This window comes from Equus asinus, chromosome 2 (genome assembly GCF_041296235.1).
Source record: "Equus asinus isolate D_3611 breed Donkey chromosome 2, EquAss-T2T_v2, whole genome shotgun sequence".
Classification (NCBI taxonomy): Eukaryota; Metazoa; Chordata; class Mammalia; order Perissodactyla; family Equidae; genus Equus; species Equus asinus.
Window position 1 is genome coordinate 37180226 of NC_091791.1, and position 23899 is coordinate 37204124.

The 23899-nt window shown below is 37.3% G+C and overlaps 1 protein-coding gene across 20 annotated transcripts in view; it reads left to right on the forward strand.

Moving 5' to 3' along the window:
• Positions 1–23899, forward strand: part of CPEB3 (cytoplasmic polyadenylation element binding protein 3) — a 230789-nt gene that overhangs the window by 60687 nt on the left and 146203 nt on the right. For 12 of the 20 annotated variants that reach the window (XM_044754192.2, XM_070487189.1, XM_070487221.1 and 9 more), the window contains exons 3-4: positions 10270–10429; positions 20324–20380. In XM_044754192.2, coding sequence (XP_044610127.2) covers positions 10270–10429; positions 20324–20380 — 217 coding nt within the window. The remainder of the gene's footprint in view (positions 1–10269; positions 10430–20323; positions 20381–23899) is intronic. The other 8 variants (XM_070487204.1, XM_070487236.1, XM_070487193.1 and 5 more) reach the window with 1 other exon arrangement.

The following is a 23899-nucleotide window of genomic DNA, read 5'->3' on the forward strand; positions in this document are numbered from 1 at the left end:
GGTGACCTCTCCAGTGGTGGTGGTGCCAGAGAGTGACAGTGAACTATAGACAGAGCTATACTCCATAGCTCTTAATCTGTGTATACACTGGGCATCTGTTGGGTTCTGAAAGGGGGTAGAACCCTAGACATCTGCTAGCCCAAATTGGCACAGTTGTTTCTTTATTGCTTTCTTCTCCATAGGGCTATTTGCATAAAAGCAGCTGTGCTTTGCTGCTCAGTTTTTAAATACAAGGATCATGGAGGATAACAGGGGGCCACAGCAGAAGCGTTCACGTCGCGGCCCCTGTCAGATTCTGGTGAATCTGCGAATTCTGCTGTGTATCTCCTTGCTTAACCATTCAAGTCAAACAACAATTGAAATGAACAGCAGCAGGGCAGACTTTGGTTTTTATGGATATAGTATCTTTTATGGTCTAGTATTGCTTCTAGCCAGATGCTGGAGCACATCATTCTTAAAATGTGCCCTGGTTATAAATGGGACGGGCTGGGTCTCTGAAGGACACAGTACATTACTACAAGACAGGAATCTCTGAGATAGAAAAACTCATCAGAAACAATGGAAGACATGAGAAGATGCTTCTTGTGGATAATGTGACTAATAACTCCTTGTAGGTCTCTGGAGGAGTGTTAAAGGCATCCTCAGAAATGTAATTGACAGGGGCCAGCCTGGTGGCGCAGCAGTTAAGTGCACACGTTCCGCTTTGGCGGCCTGGAGTTTGCTGGTTCGGATCCCAAGTTCAGACATAGCACCACTTGGCAAGCCATGCTGTGGTAGGCATCCTACACATAAAGTAGAGGAAGATGGGTATGGATGTTAGCTCAGGGTCACTCTTCCTCAGCAAAAAAAGAGGAGGATTGGTAGCAGATGTTAGCTCAGGGCTAATCTTCCTCAAAAGAAAAAAAAAAGATTGAAATGTAATTGACACATATTATGACGATGGATAGCATTAGAGTTATGTTTTGAGCTTTACTACTGTCTTGTTTAGGTTTAATTACCTGAGTCCTTTAGTGACACCTGAATGGAACAGCTGGAGTCAAGACTTTGCATTTCTTCAGTCATAGCTGAAGTGTAGTGTCATAGTTCCTGTTAAAATCTTAGAAAAGCTTTTTTTTTTAAAGATTTTATTTTTTTCCTTTTTCTCCCCAAAGCCCCCCGTTACATAGTTGTATATTCTTTGTTGTGGGTCCACCTGGTTGTGGCATGTGGGATGCTGCCTCAGCGTGGTTTGATGAGCAGTGCCATGTCGTGCCCAGGATTCGAACCAACGAAACACTGGGCCGCCTGCAGTGGAGCGCGCGAACTTAACCACTCGGCCACGGGGCCAGCCCCAAAGCTTTTTTTTTTTTAAATAATAGCTTTATTGAGATATACCATGAAGTTTATTCACCCTTTTAAAGTATACAGTGCAGTGGCTTTTAATATATTTACAAAATTGTGTGTCAATCATTACTGCCTAATTCTAGAACATTTTCATCACTCCAAAAAGAAACCCTGTACCCATTAGCAGTCAATCTCCATTTGCCTCCTGACTGCCCCAGTCCTAGGCAGGGACTGATCTACTTTCTATCTCTATGGATAATTTGGACATTTCCAAAATAGCCTATTCTGGACCTTTCATGTAATTGGAATTATACAACATATGATCCTTTGTGACTGGCTTCTTTCTCTTATTATAGTATTTTCAAGATTGATCCATTTATAGTACATACCAGTACTTTATTTCTTTTTTTAAAGAGTGGCACCTGAGCTAACAACTGTTGCCAATATTTTTTTTTTTATTCTTCTCCCCCAAGTCCCCAGTACATAGTTGTAGATTCTAGTTGTGAGTGCCTCTGGTTGTGCTGTGTGGGACTCTGCCTCACCGTGGCCTGATGAGCAGTGCCATGTCTGTGCCAAGGATCCGAACTGGCGAAACCCTGGGCCCGCTGATGCAGAGCGCACAAACTTAACCACTCAGCCATGGGGCCAGCCCCTATTTCTTTTTATTGCTGAATAATATTCCATAATGTGGATATACCACAATTTGTTTATCCGTTCATCACTTGATGGGCATTTGGGTAGTTTCCAGTTTTGGGAAATTATGAATAAGCTTGTTTTATAAAATTGTTACAAATGTATTTGTATACAGGTTTTTCTATGGACATGTGTTTTTATTTATCTTGGGTAAATAAATACTTAGGAGTGGGGTTGCTAGGTTGTATGGGTAGGTGTATGTATAAGTGTATAAACTCCCAAACTGTTTTTCCAAAGTGGCTGTACCATTTTGCATTCCCACTGGCAATTTATGAGATTTCTGGTTGTTCTGTGTCCTAGTCAGCATTTTGAAATTGTCAGGGGTTTCCTTTGTTTATTTGTATTTTAGCCATTCTAATACATGTGTAGTTCTTTGTTAGTTTTAAATGAAACTCTTGCAATGTGAAACCATCAGAAGGACAATTTAAATGCAAAGCACTTATTCACTGAATGCCTATTATGTGTCACTGCTAGGTGATGGGAATATGGAGAAATAAGACACATCTCTGCTCCCATGGAACTTGCAGTTTATTGAGGATGACAGCCATGTAAAGAAATAATTACTCTAATACTGAGTTGGTGCTAATTACCTGGAGTTAAAATATGAGAGTGGTGAAGGAGAGTCCAGCTGTGCCTAGAGTGGTCAGTTTTGTGGAAGGATTTTGACATTTATGATCAGTAAAAAGAAAACAATATGAGGAACTACATGTTCTTTGCATAATGTTCTAAGATAGGCTTTGGTTGTAAAGGTCAAGCTCCCCTTACGTTATCATGCCTAATAAGCTGCTTGGGATAATATTCTGCTGGCTAACAACCTAGTGATTTGGGGCAACATTAACTAGTCACATATGCACGATGGCCAGGGAAAGGGACAACTTTAATTTTGTAGTGCCTTGAAGCTTGCTCTTTTGACCATTGTGTAGTTACTTCTTTCCCTTTCTGTATCCTTGCTAGATTTGGCTCAGACTTAGGTCTGACCTAGGTCTGGCTTTCTGCCTTTTACCTAGCAAACTGCTAAACTGTATAATCACTCTTTTTTTAAGTGCATATGTACTTAGCTCTGAAATGTTTACCACAGTCACAAGTGATAGCAATAGGCATTTGTACTTTTTGTCTAGTTGATCTTTTCAACATTTGCCGGGCTAGATCTGGCCTCAATATGTAGGCCATTTCAGGTGAATAAGGTGATTCTAAGAGCCCTGTTTCCCTCTGTTGGATAAAGGGGGCCTCTTGTCTGACCTGTGTGGCAAACCAATGAGAAGGGCGGTGAAGGAAGATGGGGGATGGCAGGGAGCAGGAGGGGACTAGGTGAAAATTGCTGGGTTATGCTTCAAGTTGTCTTGATTATCTAATTTTTAAGTGTCCCTCAGAGCAGGTGAAACTGTCCTCTTCCTTTTTTTAAATGTCTTGAGAACCTTGGTTAGCTTGGTTTGCTGTTATACAGCAAGGGAAAATATAACCTGATAAAAAGGTTAAAGTAATTGCAATTAGTCATCCTCAAGAAGAAAAAGACGAGGAAGTCATAATTTCTTTGTATACCCTAATCTTATTCCAGGCTATATTGAGGGTTCTTGAGAATTTCTTGCTTGGAGGACTGGGTTCAACAATAATTTTAAGAAATATTAAAATTCATCGCAGGGGGCCGGCCCCGTGGCCGAGTGGTTAAGTTCGTGGGCTCCACTTCGGCGGCCCAGGGTTTCACTGGTTTGGATCCTGGACGCAGACATGGCACCACTCGTCAGGCCACACTGAGGCGGCGTCCCACATGCCACAACCAGAAGGACCCACAACTAAAAATATACAACTGTGTACTGGGGGGCTTTGGGGAGAAAAAGGAAAAAAAATAATAAAATCTTAAAAAAAAAATTCATAGCAGATGCTGATCTATTGTTTTTCTCTAAGGACAGAAAAGGAGAAAGGTTTCAACTTCATAAGGACTTTAGTTATGTAAAAGAGCATTTGCTTGTTATTGGGTGACTGAAGAAGAGTCTACAATCATGTTTTCCAGAGGGTTACAAATATGGTAGTCTCATTTGGGATGTTTAAAATTTACCGTTGACTGAAGGACTTGATACTTACTGAAGAGAGGATAAAAATCTGCATTTGAAAAGTTATTTTTTTCTCCTTCCCTCAGGCTAGTGACATACATTTTCCTTTATTTGGGAAAGGTTTTAATCTTAGGGCAAATGTCTGTCAAGTTGCTCAGTAATATAATGAAGTTCAGTTTGATATAGGAACCTCATGCTTTTGATAGGTTCTGACAAATAACAGCAGTAAGTGTTTAGAACTACAAATTCCTAAACTTCTGCTTTGTGATACATAGAAATTTTATACTACTATTCATCTAATTGTTTGCTGCTTTCATCTAATATTCATTATTAAGTGTCCTATTTGTTCTTTATGGTACTCTTAAGCACATTCTGTGCTTGAAATTATTACATTTTGAGCTTTTGGATGTACTGCCTCTTTGGTTTTCAGTCTGGGCTGGCAAGTTCCATGGATCCTTAAGTTTTGTTATTAGTGGTGTCCTTCATATAAATTGGGGGTCAGGAAACCATTGTGCCAAAGTAGGCCAAGCATGGAAGAGATGCAGTTAAAGAGCCGGAACAGACATTTTGAGAAAATTGGGGGATGGGAAAGAAACCTCAAAATCAGAAATTATTTTCTAGAATGTTCACTGGATTGATTACCTGATTTTTTTAACATAGTCACTGTGCATTTACTTTGTAGGAGGGGTATATATATAGGGTTGGGTGGGGAGAGGCAAGAGCATATATATTAAAAGGGACCTATCTCAGAAGCATAGTATTGGCCAAAGAAAGCAAGTTGCAGAATAGTATGCATACTTTTACACTTAGGGAAAAAAATAACATAAAACAGTATATATTTTCTATGGGTACATATATATGAATATATTTTAAAATGTTTGAAAGAATACATGCCAAATATATATAGTGGTCTAAAAAGAGTACAAGAAGGCAGGATTGGAGACTTTGCTTTTTCTGTAATACTCTTTTTGTGTGTATGTTTGAGAAGAGTAGGTTCACATATTAATTATGTAATTAAATATCCATTTAAAAATAGGAAAAGCATATTTGTTACCTTTAAACAGTGTTTGTAGTGTAGACAGGGAGCTGAGATAGTTTCAAATAATGTAAACTAACTAGAAAATAAGAACAGTAGGGTGGAAATTCAGAAATGGCTAGTTTTGTGAGTTAATCCTCTCTTATGTGTTGAATGCATTTAACTTTGAAATGTTTTATCTATACATACGTTGAAGCCATATGATAAATAGAAAAACTTTCCTTCGGGAATTCCTCTTGTTTTTCTATATTATTTCATGACCCCGTTTATCCTTTCCTAGCCCTTTCAAACATCTACCCACCTTTGATTTTTGATGTTGCCTGTGCCCCTTTCTTCCCAGACAAGCCCCTGTTGTTCATGGGATGCACAATAACTGACCAGTGTAGAAGCATTGGAATATTATGGCGTGGACTTGAAAGTCACAGACCTGTGTTCACATCCTGATTTCTGACCAGCTATGTGACAAGCAGTTACATAACTTTTATGAGCCTTTTAGTTTTCTCCTCTGTGAAATGAAGATAATGCCTACCCTGCAGGGTTGTGGTGAGGATTGAGACCATGGCTATAAAGCATTTAGCCCAGTACCTGGCACATAGTAGGCACCATGATTAATTTTATAGTTTGGTTCCAGAGCTGCTTTTTTGTCAGATGCTTGGCCCCTTGCAGCCTTCTGCCTTGATCTCTAGGAGAAGAAATGTCTGGGGATAAACCAGAAAGAGTAGAAAAGGGTTCTGGATTTTTCTCCCAAGAAAAATGCAAGCGAATAGAAAGGGATGGTAGAGGCAGGCCTGGGCTGTGCTGGAGCGTAGATCAAGCTACTTCTTGAGTTTAACTAGTTGTCAGTTGAAGAAGGGTAATTGACCAAGGGCAAATGAGGGTTAGGTTTCTTGAGTGGCAGGGTAGGGTCAAAGAGGCCTCTTTCTCTATGATTGTGTCAGGATTATGTTGAAGGGGGTGTTTGTGAAAAGGATTTAAGGCGGAAGGGGTAGGAGGAAGTTAGGGAGGCAGTGAGTGTCCTTAAGAGTATAGTCTGGTTTTGAGTGGGTTTTAGCCCTGGCTTTGCCGCTTACCAGCTCTGTAAACTTGGGCCAGTTACTTAATCTCTCTAAGATTTAATTGCTTAATTTATAAAATGGGGATAAAAGTTACCTACGTCATAGAGTTGTAGAGAATGTATTTAGCGTGCTTATAACAGTGCCAGGCACATATTAAATACTTGATAAATTTGTTAATATTAAGTCAAGCTAGGGGAAGAAAGAAAGCAGGGCTAATGAACTGTACAGTAGGAGTGGGCTGCCTCTATGTACAACTAACGGATAACATCTGTCATTGGTTATCTTCAGAGAAAAAGAGTCTATAATGGGATGCATTGTTTATAAATGTTCTAATACTTCCTGGTGTGTTTGCTTGTTAAAAACAAATAAAAAAAGATGTTTTCCTTATTTTCCCTATGTCAGGAAACAAAACATGAAAAAAAGGCTTAAAAGGTTAGTTGTCACTTGTAACTTTTGTCGTTTAATGATAAACTGTGGTCTTGTTTTCTCGATGAGTAATTTCCATTGAATTTCACTGCAAATTTTTAAGTTTTTCTATCCTTTTTTCTATTTCTTGCAGGCTTTCTGGTTAATCAGTTATTTCAGCAACATTTACTATTTGTAAAACAAAAAGGATGAATAGTATGCAGCAAATATAAATTGATGAGGCATAGATAGAGTTCATTTTAGTGAGAAAATAATTTTCTCAGCACTGAAGTTTGTTCACTTAAGAAGCTTGTGCAAATTGTGTTGTACATTTCACATCATATGTCTTCATCTGTTCACTAGTGAACCCTGTTAAGTTAGCATCCCTGAACCCCTAGGTTTTTAAATCTATGTTCCAGTTCTCTGAGGTGGCATCTCAGAAGTCTCTTTGTGTTCTCCCTAATATTCCAGTAGCCAGCACTGTGCAAATGCCTTGTTGTACATTTTTTCATTTAGTGCTGAAAACAACTATAAAGAGAGAATTATTGTCACTCTCATTTTATAGATGAAGACAACCAAGGCCTAGGAATTTTTTCAGAGTGACATGATAGCAAGTGGCAGGAAACTCAGATGCTTGATTTCAAAATTTGTGCTTTTAAAAACCAGGCCACAAACTGCTTCTCTAACCCACAATCAATTGAAAGACTGCAAAGCTGACCAGCCTTGTTTATTTCCTGCTGCTGTCCTTCTAGTCCCTTCCCTCATTTTATTGTCCCTTTTCACTGATCAGATTCATGGATGTAAAGGCTTACCTTGAAGAATCATTCAATCTAGTGGCTCTCAAATCTAGCTAGTATAGGAATCACCTGGGACATTTATTCCTTTTTAAATTATGATTAAATTGGTTTTAGCTGGAGCCCAGGAACCTGCGTTTTAACCATTTTACATGTGATTTCGACAATCTGACAGATTTGGGAACCACTTCGGATACACGAATACCCCTCCAAACATCCCCTCCAATTTTCCTGACAGGTAATCATCTAATATCCGATACTATTTTCTGACAGGAACTCACTGCCTCCTTGCCAGGAAGGTCATTTCATCAGTAATTAGATGCAACACTTACATAGAGCTTTCATTTACTATCCCATATGGATTGGATCAACTTCTTTGGACAGATTTTTATACTCCCTAGGTACTGGTTTTGAGGTCAGATCCAGGCTTGAATCTTCTCTGAACCTCATCTTCCTCTTGTGTAAAATGAGTATGTTGTTATCTACCTTGAAGGATTATATTAAGAATTAAAAAATGAAAACAAATAAACTGTCTTGGCTGGAAAGATTCTTGAATGCCTTCAGACAGCCATTTCTTATAGTCCCTTCACCTTATCAGCCTGTTTTGAAACAATCCCACTTTGCAGGGCTCTAGTTGGAAGTGTGGATATATATGATAGAAGGCTCCTAGACAATCATTCTGGGATTGTCAGTGCCCGAAGTAGGTTGTCATTTTACCTCCTCATCATCACACTTTCCTACCCCTGGCTTTTTCTTTGGACAAAAATTACGATACCTCTTAGAGGAACAGATAAGCCTGCAGTTCTGGGAATTCAGTTTTATTCCTTAAGTAATTAGAGTTTCCACTGATAATGTGAACCCAAAGCAAAACAAATGATCTGCAGGAAGACCTTAAAGGTAAAAGATAAGACCTTGAGTTAGATAGAGACCAAAATGGAGAACCAAAGAAAATATTCCATGTCTCTTTTTTTATCCAATAGTAGAGACAGATAACTGAGGAGTGTTATAAAGAAAAAAATGGGGTTGAAGTAGAAAGTAGGTGACAGCAGTAAACTTAAAAATGTTGACTACTTACTCTTTGGCAAACACAATGTGAGTAAAATAAATACTTGGGTAATTTCAACGTAATCCTTACAGGTAAGATTCCATTTTACCAATGAGGTTACTGAGGACATTGAGAATAACTAAGACAAGCCTCGTACGTGGTCAATTGGCAGGTTCAGATTCAAGACACCTAGGACTTTATAGAATGTGATTTTTCAAAAAGGAAAAAAAATTACAATACACACATACACAAATGTATGTTCTTTAAGAAATAGATGTGACTTACTTTCCATTATATTGTTTACATTCCTCTGTCAAAACACCTGTCATGCTCTTATTTTAATTGATTATGTCTCCCTCTCTCTACTAAATACTTGCAAACAGGGACTAGGTTATAACATTCATCTCTGAATCACCAGGGCCTAGTAGGGGAGTTGGCCCTTGACTCGTGCATTAAGGGCTTGTAGAAATGGAATTTCTCTCTGTGGCATTTGAAAACATCTGCCCCCTCCACACCTACTCTTCATCTCTGAGTTAAAAAAAAAAAAAAAGGTATAGGATTGTAAGGGATATTAGAAATAATCTCGCTCAATCCTCTCATTTGTATAAAGGGAGGCATTTCAGGCACAGATTGGAGAGGTGGATCATAATGTACCCAATTGACTAGTTCTGGCATTCTTGCCTCCTGATTCTCAGTTCAGGGCTTTTAGGACCTGTGTGTGTACATACTGCATTTATTCATTCAATAACCCTCTGAGTTCCTCATTTATGCTCAGTGCTGAGGAAATGCCACCTTCCTTTCTGCTTCCCTGGATAGGTATACAGCCATGCTTGCCAGAAACCAGAAGAAAACTGCCCAAGAGTTAAGACTGAACCTAGAAAATTGTCACTGTAGCTGAGGTTTTTACCTGTTGTATCCCCTTTTGCTCATCTAGGCAGTCATTTTGTTAGTTCTCTTGTTCACAGGAGAGGATAAGTGATTATTTGCAAGGTTGGATATGCTGTTTAAGAGTCTGAAAATAATGTCTCATTGCTGTAGTTTGATTTGATGTGGTTGTATGGTTGTCTTGCTTTTCTTAAACAAAAGCAAACTAAATCTGTCCTACAGTATTAAGTTAGGCCATAAGCTGCCTTTCCTTTTAGGCTCACACTACTAAAAATAATTTTTAGGTGATGGTCTCCCATGGGCTTGAGTGAAATGTGGTGGAACAGTTATTTTGTTCTTCACTTAGTTTGCATTAGCTCTCTAATTTCAAAGTGTTTTTGAATCTAATATCATGAAAACACTACCTTGGGTTAAAGTTTTTTCAGGTGAGTACCTTTCAAAAGGTAATTTTAGTACTTTGGACATGTTTTAATTTTTATAAAGTGTATCTAATGTATGGAACTTATTGGCAGTAAACATGAAAGATACCCAATAAAGTTACATTGAAACTACAGTCATCTTTTTATTTTTCAGGAAAGTGATTCTCTTCTTAGACTGAGTGTTCTTAATCATGGTCTTCCTCCAGAAAAAAACCTCTCTGTTCATTTGACAGTGGAGGCAGGGGGTGTAGGGCTGAGAGCAAAGCCAATTCTCTTGACTCTTCCTTTTGAATTTACTTCATTTAGTTCATTTGAGAGAAAGTCAGTCTGGAGTAGTGGGACGTATAATGTACATTAAGGAAAAGGATGCAATTTCATTAATTATGGGAACTTGTGTTAAACTTAATGTTGCCAAGTCATTATTCTTAATGAAAAGAATGACTGTGTTGTTAGAACTATCTGGAACTTTGATTCATGTCATCAATCCATGGCAAGAAGCAAAGGATATGGTATTAATTTTGTGAAGTAATTTTATGTATTGTCTTGTTCTCTGTTTTCATTTGTAGGACCGGAGTAGGCCCTATGACACTTTTAACTTGCACTCGTTGGAGAACTCCTTAATGGATATGATAAGGACTGATCATGAGCCTCTGAAAGGTAAACACTACCCTCCCAGTGGCCCACCAATGAGTTTCGCTGATATAATGTGGAGGAATCATTTTGCAGGTTAGGAATATTCATATGTCCATTCCTTGCTTGGTGTTTTAAACAAAAATCAGCTTTTTAATAATTGTTATTTTCTTTTGGTTTGGTTTGTTTGTTTTTGTTTGCTTCTGTAAAGCATTGTGGAATGTATTTAAAGTTTTTTTTTTTTTTTTTTTTTTTAACCTGGGTTCAGCTACCTACAATAATCAAGGTTGATTGCTTTAATCATAATGTCTGGCAGAAGCATGTGATGGGTAGCTGAGGTCATGGTTATAGCATGACCAGAAACCAGGTTTTCTTGGCTTTGTGCATTTGGAATCCTTAGCTGAACCTGGATAATTCATTTAAGTCCAAGCATGCTGCAAGGAAGTAAGAAATTTAGTAAGCCAGTTTCCAAAGACTGCTGCAGAAATCTTCATAGAAAAGTGTTCCATTTTATTAAAATATTATCACTTTCCTAGTAGAGGAAGTATCACTACACAGACTTAAGAGCCTCCAGTGATCCTTTGCAGTCTCTAAGGATAAAACACAAGGAAAATGTCTTAAAGTGTATAAACGTTTTGGGTTAAATATAAGGCAGAAAGTCCCAATGTCAGCAGTTTTAGGACTTCCTATTTTTAGAGCCCATGTAAATTCAGGATAGAGGCTGATGTTGCATTCATAATTACAGATAGTTCTTTTTAATGGGTTATAGGACTTGTTAGGGTCCCTATGATATTTTAAAATACTGTAGTGAAAATTTTCTGTGGAAAGATCCACTATACTTGGGTTTAGAGTCTAAATATCTGAAAACTGTGAAGCATTAGCCACAGGGATGCCCATCTTGTATGAACCCTTATGCCCTCCTGAGTTGTGAGGAATTTGATCCCCTCTGGTTCTCTCCAGGCTCTTATATAGGGTATGACTGACCGTGAACACCTGATAGTCATTTCTTCAAGCCACATCAGAAATTCATTTCATCATTGTCTTGTCACACTCATGATTTTCTGCTGCTTTCTTCAATTTCCAGTGAAAAGAAAGTAGTTAACAGGCTATGAAGAAGATAAAGGATTTTGAGAAAAGCTATATTTTAAGGCCTTCAGAAGTAGAAAAAAAACTCTCATTTATTCATTGTTATATTTAGTCACCGTTACCTTGTCTTTCTTAGAAGTGAGAGTGGTGTTAAAAAAAAAAAAAACCAGTGATTTTCACAGACTGTTTTGTGTTTTTAATATCTTGTAAGGCTGCATTTATCTTCCTTCTCTACCGCGAACAGCTATAAGCCTCTCTTAATTATTCTAAAACATTCAGCCCTTGTTCTCTATGCATACTGGTTTTATTGTGCTCTGTATTCTTTTCTTCTAGCAATGAAAGATTGTGAAAGGATCTTAGATTATAGTTTGTAAAATAATTTTCCAGAATTTTGTGAAGATTTAAGCAGGAACTATTTGTGCCCTTTTGAGACTAGCAATGGCAAAGTGTGAGGAGGGTACCTCGCTATGGGGTAATGTAAATACCTTATTCTATTTTTAGTGGCCCCTTTTTTTATTGGATGTCCAACTACCTCTGCAGAAATTTCTCCACTACACTTGCAAATGTGAAGTTTCATCTGTAAGAGCCTTCTGCACTGTACTTACAGATATAATGTATCCTAATAAGTTGGAAGGCACTTATTACGTACTTTTTTACAGCCTCAGTATGATTGCAACTTCTCAGTTCATCATACCACCCACATTGATTTCCTGTGAATGGACTATTTCCCATGGTCAATGACATCACCCTATCATTGTCCTCTGCTTAGGGTTAGGGTGTCCTCTGTTTCCTGCTTCTCTTTTCCAACTGGGAGACTTTTAGATCTGGTTTATGGTACCATGTGTTTGGTCCTTATGACTTCTAATAACATAATTATGATGCTAGCATTTTAAAGGAAAGATTTTAAGTAATTTTTGACTTTAAAAAGTGGAGAAAATTATAACAAAAAGATAAGTAAAAAAAAGAAAAGAAACATTGTGATGGTATATCCTTTATTGTTTTACTTCCCACATAATGAATATTATCTGTTTTTAACTGGTCTTTATAATTTATTAATAGGCCTTAACTTTAGACTTTTAGACTGCTTCCAGCATTTTTTTCGTAATAGGTAATGCTGCCACGGACAAGTTCTTGCACATAGCTTTTCTTTAAGGTAAATTCGTAGAGAGGTTCTCTGGGTTAAAAGATGTAAACATCTAGGTGAATTGAGCTTTAATAGAAAGGTGATAGGCTAGGGGACTTACTGTGTGGCTTCTGTCTGAATCTGTCCAGAAGCACTTCCTTCTACTCTATTGTATTTTTTCCTCCTGCCTTTAGTATCCTCTTCTCCCACTTGAACATGGGAACACTATTTTGAGGGTCTCCAAACTCAGGTTACGGAGTCATTTGTTTTTTGTATGCTTGTGTGTCGTACCCCCCCCCCCCCCCCCCGCCCCGAGCTTGATTTTGTTCAAATACTACATAAAAAGATAAGGAAGTGAAAAAATCACCTGAGACTTACTACCTGGAGATAGCAAAGATTATTATTTTTATTAACATTCTTCCAGACGTTTTATATTCTCTGTACAGGAGATAAAATTTTAACTGAGCCTTTCTGACTTCGCAGTCATTCAAACCTGAGTTTGAATTCTGGCTCTGCCTCAAGTTGGCTATTGATCTAGATAAATTAGTTAGCCTCTTCAAAGCCTTAGTGTCCTCATTGTTAAAATAAAGCACCTACTTCACAGAGTGGGTGTGAAGGTCAGATAAACTCCCTGACACTTTTAGAACTGCTCAAATGTTATCTTTAATTTTCTTTGCTGGCAGTGGTAGTGGTGTGCCTACTGCCTGGCCTGGGTAATAAATTAAACCTTTATATCCCTACAATATTTACTTCCTTTCAGCTAGGCTGCAGCTAAATGTTGAAAGCTTTCAAATGCAAGTTGTCAAATTTTGTATTTGCCTTAGAGAAATAGTGACTATTGAAGGATAAACGTTTTATTATTATCAAAAACCACCTAAAGGAGAACGAAAAATAATCCTCCTAAGTTATGTTGGCTTTCTAAAATTGTATATCTGAATAATGTAAAGAAAGTATAATAAAATAGGATAGCACACTGATGAAAAATAAAGTACTTCATGATGTACTTAAAGTGAACTTGGTAAAAATGTGTTCACAGTGATATGACATCTTAGAAATGCAGTTAGTAAGAAATCCCTTTATTCAACTATTCTCTTGATTTGGAGAAAAAAAGGGTTAGTGGGAGGAATGACAGAATAGGAAGTTTAGGAAATAATAAGACTTCTATTTTAGTACAGAGCTTTGACAGTTTTTCCTATCACGTTTATTTATACTTATACTAGGTCAGCCTTGAAGATGTTTGTAGGGAATTTTAAAAGGTCCCCTATCTCCTCCCCCATGATAAAAATGTCAAGTAATGTAGAGGAAAAGTTGAACTGAGCTTTCTTCACAGCACCCTGAGGACTGTCTTCTGTGTTATTGATCAGATCACAGAACCCTTATTTAAATAAAAATTAGACTAATTTTTTTTTCCAGCTTCTTAAAGATCTCAAACTACATTCTTGGTTCTAACAATAACAATTTAATCATTACCTGTTGTCTCTTACCATATCTTATGCATTTCTTTTCCTATTGTTTGTTTGAGAGAATGCTTCTGAGAGATGAGGAGGGTTTTGAGAGGGGCAATGGACTAATGAAAACTGCCCCTTATTTCTTTTTTAAGTACAGAATTCCGTGGGTTGGTAGAGGTATGAGCTGAGGCCTGAGTGGGAGGATTTGTTCTCTGCCCTCTTTTCTAGTGGACTGAAGGGAAATCCAACTCTCATCATAACTATGAAGATTAAGAGGATTTCTGGCACTGGGAGAGGTGGGATAAGAGGTAGGGAAAAAGGTTCATCTCCATACCCTCTTTACAGCTGTCCTCCAAATTGCTACTAATAAGGAGGGTTTACCTAGCCACTGGGAATCCCCGTGAAAACCCAGGGTCCCTGGGTTTGACTAATCAACCCCTCCTTTAGGATTAATATTCAAAGGGTACAGAGTGACGAGAGAGCAGAATAATAGGGAAATACTAGCCACAGTGGATTGGGCAGTGTAGGTGACATTGTGAAGCAAGGATTGATCCCCTGGCTGGGGTAGCACAATATAGGAGACATCTTGGCAAAAAGCAGGAAGGAGTCACCCGTCTCTCATCCCATGCAGTCTCCCTCTTACGACAGAAGTTGGCTGACTCCTTGAGGGTTAATGCCTGATGAAACATTTTTATATATTTGAATTTTCTTTTCCTTCGCCATTCATGGAACTGAAATTTGAAAACTGAAAAGAGCAGATGTCAGTTGAGAACTAAAATTGAAGAGTTTGCTTTTCAAATCTATACTGAATCTGGGGAAAAAATAGCTATCTTCTGATGATAGTACTGTAAAACATTTAAATTGACAGAAACTTGGAAGGAATCAATGCCACCCCTTTTGTGTTATAGAGGCATTTGTCTTTATTTATCACAATTTAAATTTAATATTATAGAGCCTTTCACACAATTGGCCCCTTTTGTGGAATGTGGAGGTTCCTTTGTTTTAGAAAAAGTACACCTTCATTACATTTAGTGCCAGAAAAACATACTGTCTCTTTACTTACTTGAATCGTTGCTCCAGTTCTGTTTTTGTGCTGCCTCCCTTTCGCCCTTATCAGTTTGTCTTGTATAAAAGTTAGCAGATTCCACAAACTGTTAGGGCACAGGTTCTGAGTTAGCAAGAAATGATTGTTCTTAATCTATGCAAGGGGGGAAAGTAGATAGAAGCTGAGTGATTTTTTTTTAATAGGTACCTCCCATTAATTTGCCCAATGATCCTTTCAATATAGCAGTATAATCACCTGAGAGTTTTAAAAGAAAAAGATTATGTGTACTTTAATCCTGGGCACTATGTCCAGAAATTCTGATTTGTTAGAGAGGACAGCCTGAAATGAGTAAATGTAGGCACAAAGGAATTGATAACATGCCAAAAATTATCCGCTATTCATATGAGAAGAAACTAGGATATGACCTCAGGTCTAAGCTCACAGCTTTTGCTTCTTGATTCTTTGGAACATACTTAGAATATTATAGTACCAAACTTCTATTGTTTTTCCTTAAGAAAGATTTAAAACACCATTTTATTGTATTCTTACATATCATATTATTGCATCTTGTGCATACTTTTTCTGAAGGAGTATATCTTCAACTTTATAGAGAAAATTGGTGGGAAATAGAATCCAGTAGAATATGCATTTTTTCTTATAACTTTTTCTAGAACACAGCACTCACATTCTGTTATGTGAAGGTCTCTGAAGGACTTGACTTTTTAGAGCAAATGGGGATTATTAGAGGAAGATACAGCAGTTGTTTCCTATCATAACATATTGCAGAAGTGAAGAGGTGACTTTCATAATTATGAATTAATAAAAATTCCAGTTTTTATTTTGGACATATTAAAGTATGAGTTTAGTTGGACTCTGAAACTTGAACAACAGGAGAGGTAGTTTTTTATAACTAGCCTCTTAAATATAAATGTGAATTGAGCTTACAAGACTGTGATTTTTACAGTCTGAAAAACCCTATGTAACCCTATTCTACAACCTCTCCCTCCATCCCCTCTCACCCCCATTATCAGGCCCTGGGCAGTGGGGAAAGTGGGACACAGTCTTCAGTTTCCACAGCATCATTTAACTCAGTAAAACCAAGTATGCCTTCCAGTTTTCGAAACCGTATATTTTACACTATACTTAACAGATAGCTAGCTGACAAGAACAATTTAAAAATAGCAGACCATGGACAGGTAACAAAATGTCACGCTGGCAGCACCAGACTGCATTAACAAAAATCACCAGATGTCACACACTTGATTCTATTTTCACAGCTGATTAAACAGCAGTATTTGTTGGACAAAAGAAAGAAAAAAGAAATGGCCTCATCTGAATTTGGAATTAGTTTTTCTTTTGCTGTTATATATTTTCTTTCTCCTCCAAAATCCCATAGTAACTGTAAAATATAAGATGCACAATATATTAAGTAAAAAATAAAATTATAAAATAATTCCAATTTTAGAAAAGAAACCTTTACACTTATTTACACTTCCAGTTTCTCTAAACTGGAAGACCGTAAATCAAAATATGTAGACAGAGCTTGTCTTTGATTGGTGGTCTTGTTTTCTTCGTTTTTCTGTGTAGTCTAGCTTTTATCCAATGAAAATGTATTGTATTTTATAATCTGAACATTAATTTGTGAAGAGGTAAAGAAAGTAGCTTACAGAAGCCATAAGTGGTTTTACTAAAAAGAATTTGCATTTAGTTGGGAAACATTAGATTGTACTTAAATAATTGGTCCTGATGGATCTGGCATTGACCCAGAGTTTCTTATAAAATCTGTTGTTGATGATATTGATTAAGAGATTCGTTGAAGTCAAAGAAGCCAACAGAATTAGGGAGGTTACCTGGAAAGGGAAAAAGTTTCCTGTTTTGCAGCAAATAGTGATGCCTTCATCTACAAAACGTTGCCTAAGACTCTTGTTTTACTGCATCTTTAGAAAGATTGAATTGGCAGTCATCAGTGTGGGATAGAAGATCATAATTAGAAAACTACTGAGCTTCTTTTTAGTATCATCTCCCAGGCTGAAAAGTCCTAAGACCTCGTTGTAAGAGTCCAAAAAGGATCCAACTTCTGGAGGACTGCAGAGAGGGGCAGCAGTTTGGGAACATAAGTAGTTCCGGAACCATACAAAAACTATTACTTGATGTAGTGATTGTAAACTACATAATTCTTTACCATAAATGATTGTAGCACAGGAAATAAAAGAAGTTGAATGAGGATCAGCTAAATTTGGGCTTGCTTGGTTTTCTTGATAACTCTTTCTTATTCAAGAATGTTTAGAGAACATCCCTAGCTTTTAGGAACCACACCCACGTCTGAATATTCCTTGGTCAAAATTGAAGAGACTCTCTCTATATGCCGTTTCTTCAGGTTCTGATAGGCACTGATTTTGAATGCTTGTTGGGTTTTTAGGCAGAATATCCAGTGACTGGCTATTTACTGTTAAATTTGAATACCTCAGAATATGATGAGTAGATCACATCTAATTTCATAGTTGTTAGTATTTGGTGGTAATAAATCCAAATAAGCTCTTGATCATCTGAAAATAATAAAGGAAAGAACATTGATATAACTAACTGAATCAAAGCCTTGCTCTGGTGACAAAATTTCCTATAATAGGTTCTGACCAAGGTGGTGGTAGGAGATAGTACTTGTTGCATATGGTGTAGACTGTAACTTTTAGGGACTCTAAAATGACATAGGAGCTGGAAAAACATAAGAAACATAGAGCAATTACATATACAGATACCATTAAAAATGTTTTTTAACAATGGGTAGTTTTTGATACTCCTAGTAATTAGCTTCTTGTAAATATAAAAAGATCTACAAAATCTTTCAAAAATAAAATAGGCAGTGCTATTATTTAAGAGATGATTCTTTACTAATATGATAATTTTCTATAGAAAACATTAAAATATATTCTATAAAAGAATTTTACTATAATATAAATGCTAGCAAAATAGTCTCCACAAAACTACACATAGCTGTAACATCTTCCTCCTAGTAAGGAAGTTTAAAATAATAAAAACTAAAAGTAATTTTCATTGAAAGTCCTGTACTGCTTCGTGGTAAAATTAGAATAGTTTCATCCATGAATTGTTTTGATCAATGGAATCCATCAATTGTTGATTTTTCTGTTCTTAATTACTCACTCTGTCTCTCTCACACACACACATTCATCAATACAAGCAACATTACACTTATGAGAGTTTTATTTTTTTCCCTATCTCTTAATATGAAATGACCTTTCACAAATTACTGTGACCTGAAGGTCTTTGTTTTTTAAAGTGATTTAGAATTTTTTATATTCAGCCAAGTAATTGTGGGTTTTTTGGGGTTTTTTGCTGAAGAAGATTTGCTCTGAGCTAACATCTGTGGCCAGTCTCCCTCTATTTTGTATGTGGGTCGCTGCCACAGCATGACTGATAAGTGGTGTAGGTCCATGCCTGGGATCCAAACCCACCAGCTGGGGATCCAAACCCACCAACCTGGGCCACCAAAGCAGAATGTGCCCAACTTAACCACTACGCCACCAGGCTGGCCCAGACCTGAGTCTTTAAGAGATTAGGATGGCCTTCTCTAGGCAAAAAATTGATTTGACTAGGAATTCATGATTCCCTCTTTCTTTTTTCTTTTGCTTGAGGAAGATTTGCTCTGAGCTAACATCTGTGCCAATCTTCCTCTATTTTGTATGTGTGTTGCTGCCACAGCCTGGCCACTGACTAGTGGTGTAGGTCCACGCTTGGAAACCAAACCCAAGCTGCCAAAGTGGAGCATGCCAAACTTAACCACTAGGCCAGAAGGCTGGCCCCTCATGATTCCCTCTTTTTATTTGAAGCAAATACTCTATTTTGTCCACCGTGATTCTTCTCTTTGGGGCCAGAAGAGTATGATAATGCTGTTTGCCTCCAGTATTCCATAACAGAGTTTAATACCAAATGGTCACTGACCTTTTGTAATTGTATATAACATTGTATTTGTTGTAAAAGTCAATCACTTCTTCCTTATTTCCAGCTTTCTTTGTATCACTCTCCTCCAAAATACTATTGATTTATTTATTTAAACCATGGTAAGTGACATAAAATTAACATTTTTCTGAGAATTTCATGATAACCCTTCACATAATTGGACATGAAATCCTTGCAGAGCCAATTTCATAGATAATCAGCTTTACACAAAAGCATTATTTCAATAACTATTTTGTTGAAGGAATTGGCCAAGAAAACACACTAAGTACATTTTTTTTCATATATCACTCTATGTCTCTCTGTTTTGTTTTTCTTTTGATACATCAACCTCCTTTTCCCAAATAATTAATGAAAAAACATACCAAATGTCTACATCTTCTCTTAACCCTGGAGGCTATTAGTTGAAACATCTGATTCAGACTTGTCATCTTAGAGACCAAAGATTGGCAAACTTTGTCTGTAAAGGGCCAGAGAGCAAATATTTTAGACCTGTGGGCCATATGGTCTCTGTCACACATTATTCTTTGTTTAGTTTTTATCTTTGTTTTTACAGCTCTTTAAAAATGTAAAAATAATTCTTAGCTTGGCGGCATGCAAAAATAGGCAGCCAGCCAATGTGGGCAGATGAAGTTTGTGACCCCTATAAGGACAAAAGTCTGGAGACACAAGCATTATGCCCAAGGTCATGTAACTAGTTAGTGGTGGGGGCAGCATAGGAACTCTACATTTTAGGCCAGTCATTGTTCCCCACTATATCTGTTATATAAATTTTACAATCTTTCTTCTTGTTGCCATTCTGGTAATTATGTTGCATTTTTGAGCCACTATGAAGTCTTTATCTTTTTATCCTCTCTAAGCTTCAAGTTTATATACTTCTTTGAATTCATTATTTTGCTGCTTGAATTTGAAGAGCGGTATGAATGGTTGTTTAAATAAAATGCTTTATCCAAGGAGTTGGCATGTTGAAATCGGAATGCGGAAGATGCGTTAAAATTTCAGACTGTTATAATGGAAGCATCTTTTTTGTTTTGTTTTGTTTATTTGTTATTATTGAGACTTTGGCTTTGTTTTAAGATTTTTTTTGTGTGTATGTTTTATGACTTGATTTAAAAACTCTTGCAAGTGCTGTGGTCTTTGTGTATGTTTTATGACTTGATTTAAAAACTCTTGCAAGTGCTGTGGTCTTTGATAGTATTGTTATAGATTAATCTGTCGTAGCTTTTTGTAATGTTCATATTTTACAATGTATTTGAAATGATTATATTAAGTATTATTTTCTTTGTGCTTAAAATAAAATTATTTTATTTTTTCAGGACGCATGGGAATAAATTTCCATCATCCAGGAACAGATAATATTATGGCACTTAACAGTAAGTCTTCATATAAAATGTTCTATAAAATTAGCAGTCAAGTTCACAACATGTAATTTCCACTTTCCTAGTTGTTCATTACATTTCAGCCTTCCACCGAGTGCATCATAGATCATTATTCTATACCAGTGGTTCTCAAAGTGTGCTCCCTTGGACCAGCAGCGCCAGTATCATTTGGGAACTTACTGAAAATGCAAAGTCTCAGGCCCTACTACAGACCTGCTGAATCAGAGACTTTCAGGATAGGGCCCAGAAATCTGTGTATCAGTAAGTCCTGTAGGTGATTCTGATGCAGGCTAAAGTTTGAGAACTGCTACTCCATATCAGGGGTTGACAAACTACAGTGCTGTGAACCAAATCTGGCCCACTGCCTGTTTTTGTAAGTAGTTTTATTGAAACACACCCAAACCCGTTCATTTATTGATTGTCTGTGGCTACTTTTGTGCTACAATGGTAGACCCCCAAAAGCCTAAACTATTTACTATCTGGCCTTTTACAGAGAATGTTTGCTGACTCCTGCTGCATACCATTGGGGAGGAGGAAGGAAAAAGGAAGAAAGGAGGGAGGCGAAGGGAGAAGAGGGAGTCGGGAGAGAATGTGAATGAATAAATCAGCTTATTTATATATAACTCAGAACTTTCTCATTGTGGTAGATGGCCAGCAGGTGCTTCAAACAGGCCATCAGGGGTCTCCCATTAGTGGAGTTTGTGTGGTATAGGTGTCATCAGCTTTGCAAGTTAGAAATGGTTTTGTCGGTATAATTGCTAGATTGAGTTCTGGAGCATCGAAACTTTATTAACCAGAAAGTCATTGTATTAATTAATACTGGAAGAAATATCTGACTGGCAACAGTTCTCCTTCCTAGTATCTATGGACCGAATAGCTTTGCAGAAGTCGGCTCTAAATGGAACTTGTTAGTTGTCAGAAGGATCATACAAGCCATTGAATCTCTCAGGATTTAAGTTTTCTCCTCTATCAAATGAGTGATAGCAGGTTTTCTTCTTTCACCCTCCTAGATATACAAGCTGACTCTCCATATACATGGGAGACATACTGGGTAAACTGTAGGTTGTGTACAATATTGCCCCTTTCCCTCTTGCTTGAGTAAGGATGTTGAAATGCCATTAGGGCAGATTTTAGGTTATCTCTAAAATATGTGTTCCACATTTCTTTTGGTTCTGATGTGTAGCTTACCTCCCAGTAAGCACTGCTGAGAACCACTGGCTGTGCCTGATGATGCAGGTCCTAGGCCACTCCACCCTCTTCTGTTCTAAACAGCCATCCCCTCTTTTGGGAGGGTCTTGGAAACAGTAAAAATTCCAGACTATCCACCTCTATTTTCTAATTTCTAAAATAAAGGTCACTTTACATTTAGATTATGGTACCTCTGATTTTTTTTTTTTCTAGAAGTAGGTACATTGGGGTGAGGATTAATAAACATGCTTAACTTGCTGAGCTTCAGCAATTCTGTGAAACTTTGTGAAAACACTTCAGTTAGGTGATGGGACTTAGAGTTGAATGTAAAAGGAAAGAACAGTGTGGTAGTGTGTCTGCTTGAAGGAATGAGTGTATATTTTAGAAAAGACTTAATTTGACATGATGTAAGCCTTCTTTTGCAAGAGAGAGAGGATATAATTTCTGATTTTCTGTGTAAAAAATGAAGCTAAAAGGCATTTTTCTTTTTAAAAAAATTTGATTCTCTTTGATTTCTCTTTAATTTTCTGCTTTTAAATAAGAGGTTTTGTTTATGTTCTTTCCAGTTTTGCATATTGCTTAAATCCCCCTTTTAGCCTGTAAATTCCTCGTCTATAAAATAAGGGGATTAGATTAGGTTGTCTTAGTGATTGCTTTCAGGATGAAGATTATGTGATTCTGTAATATTTTTTTAAAGTACCAAAAGGGTCATTTTGCCAATATTTATATCAACTGTTGATGAGTTATGCATGTTTCCAACATTATGGCAGAATCAGAGTGCATAATCTTCAAATGGCTCTGTGGGTGCTGCCCTGTAGGCTCCTCAGAGTAAACCATAAAAACAACCAGAGGTTGGCATTTGCGTTACTTACTGTCAGTTCTTTTTCAAAGTTGACTCCAACTCAAAATGATGAGAATAAACAGAATATCCTCTTTGGCAGGTACTTGTGAGACCTACAGGTTTTGACAAATTTGCTGTGATAAAGCTTTTTTTCCCTTTTGTATGATTGGGCCCAGCCCATCTGGTGACTTAATATGTAACGCATGTGCAAATACACATATACTTTTTATCTTCCCTTTTATCCCTACCATTTGTTGGCCCAACCGTTATTGTCCTGTGACTGGTCTATCCTTCTTCTTTTCCCTCAGCCTTCGTATAGGAATAATTAAGATGAAGTCACAAACCACTAAAACTTTATTAGTTCACAGTTCGTCATTATTGAAAGGTACTGGGTTGCAGTTGAACTGTATTTTCAGACAAGAAGGTACTGGCTAAGAGAAAGAGAATTGAGTCAATGGTTAAATTTTTTAAAAAATGAAGTATGAGTCAGTTGTAGTTCCTTCTTTATTACCCTTTTTTGCTATACAAAATATATGCTTCCTAACTCTATATGTAATGCTGCCGTTCACTGTCTTCAAAAAATCTTCCATCCTTTTTTTACTTCCTTGACCTCACCAAAACCCAAATCTCTCCTGAAGACACCATGCTTTCAGCTATCCTGACTTGATGGGAAAGACAGAGGTGTCATGGTGAGCATTCTCACTTCTTAGTGCTACTTCCCAGCTTTGAATCAATTCCCGTGTTTTGGTGTTCCCACTGCATGCCTTTCAGTTATACTTTCCTCTGAGAGTCACCGCCACTGATGTCATCTAGAAGACAGAAAATGGAGCTTGGGAGAAGAGGGTAGGCTACCAGCTATAGAAAACAGTAAACCTATAGACATTTAGGGTGTTGAAGGACTGGCGAGATTTGTGTAAAGCCAAGAATCTACTGATTTTTCTTACTCATGACCATGAATCTACGAAGAATTACCAGGCCAAACTTTGAGGAGTAAACTAAGAGACACATCTAAATTTTGGCTTTTCCTGAAAATATTAGGTCCTCAGGTATTGTAGAATATAGAAGGGGAGATGGTGGGAAGAAATTCTAATCCATCAGTAAGACTTGTCTCTTGTCCAGTATTTCCAAAGTTGTTAGTTCTGAAACAGTATGCCCCTTCCATTTAAACTGGTAATATATCTTTTCTTAACTTTTTAATAATTCTGTCCTTTCATGCTCTTCATCCTTACACCAAAAACGTGAGAAGTTTGCATAATATATTTTTATTTTTTCTGCTGGAGAAGGAAGGAGGCTACTGAGAGTGGTTCCAGCTATATATGTAGTAGTTCTATGGGCCAGATTTTTTCTCACACTAACGGTTGCTTGTGTTTTTTGTTTGGTTGTTTGTGGGTTGTTTTGTTTTGTTTTCTTGGCTATATTCTAGGAATGGAGTTGAGTTTAGCAGTTGTGGGCTTGTACAGGATTCATGCCTGACTTGGTGATTT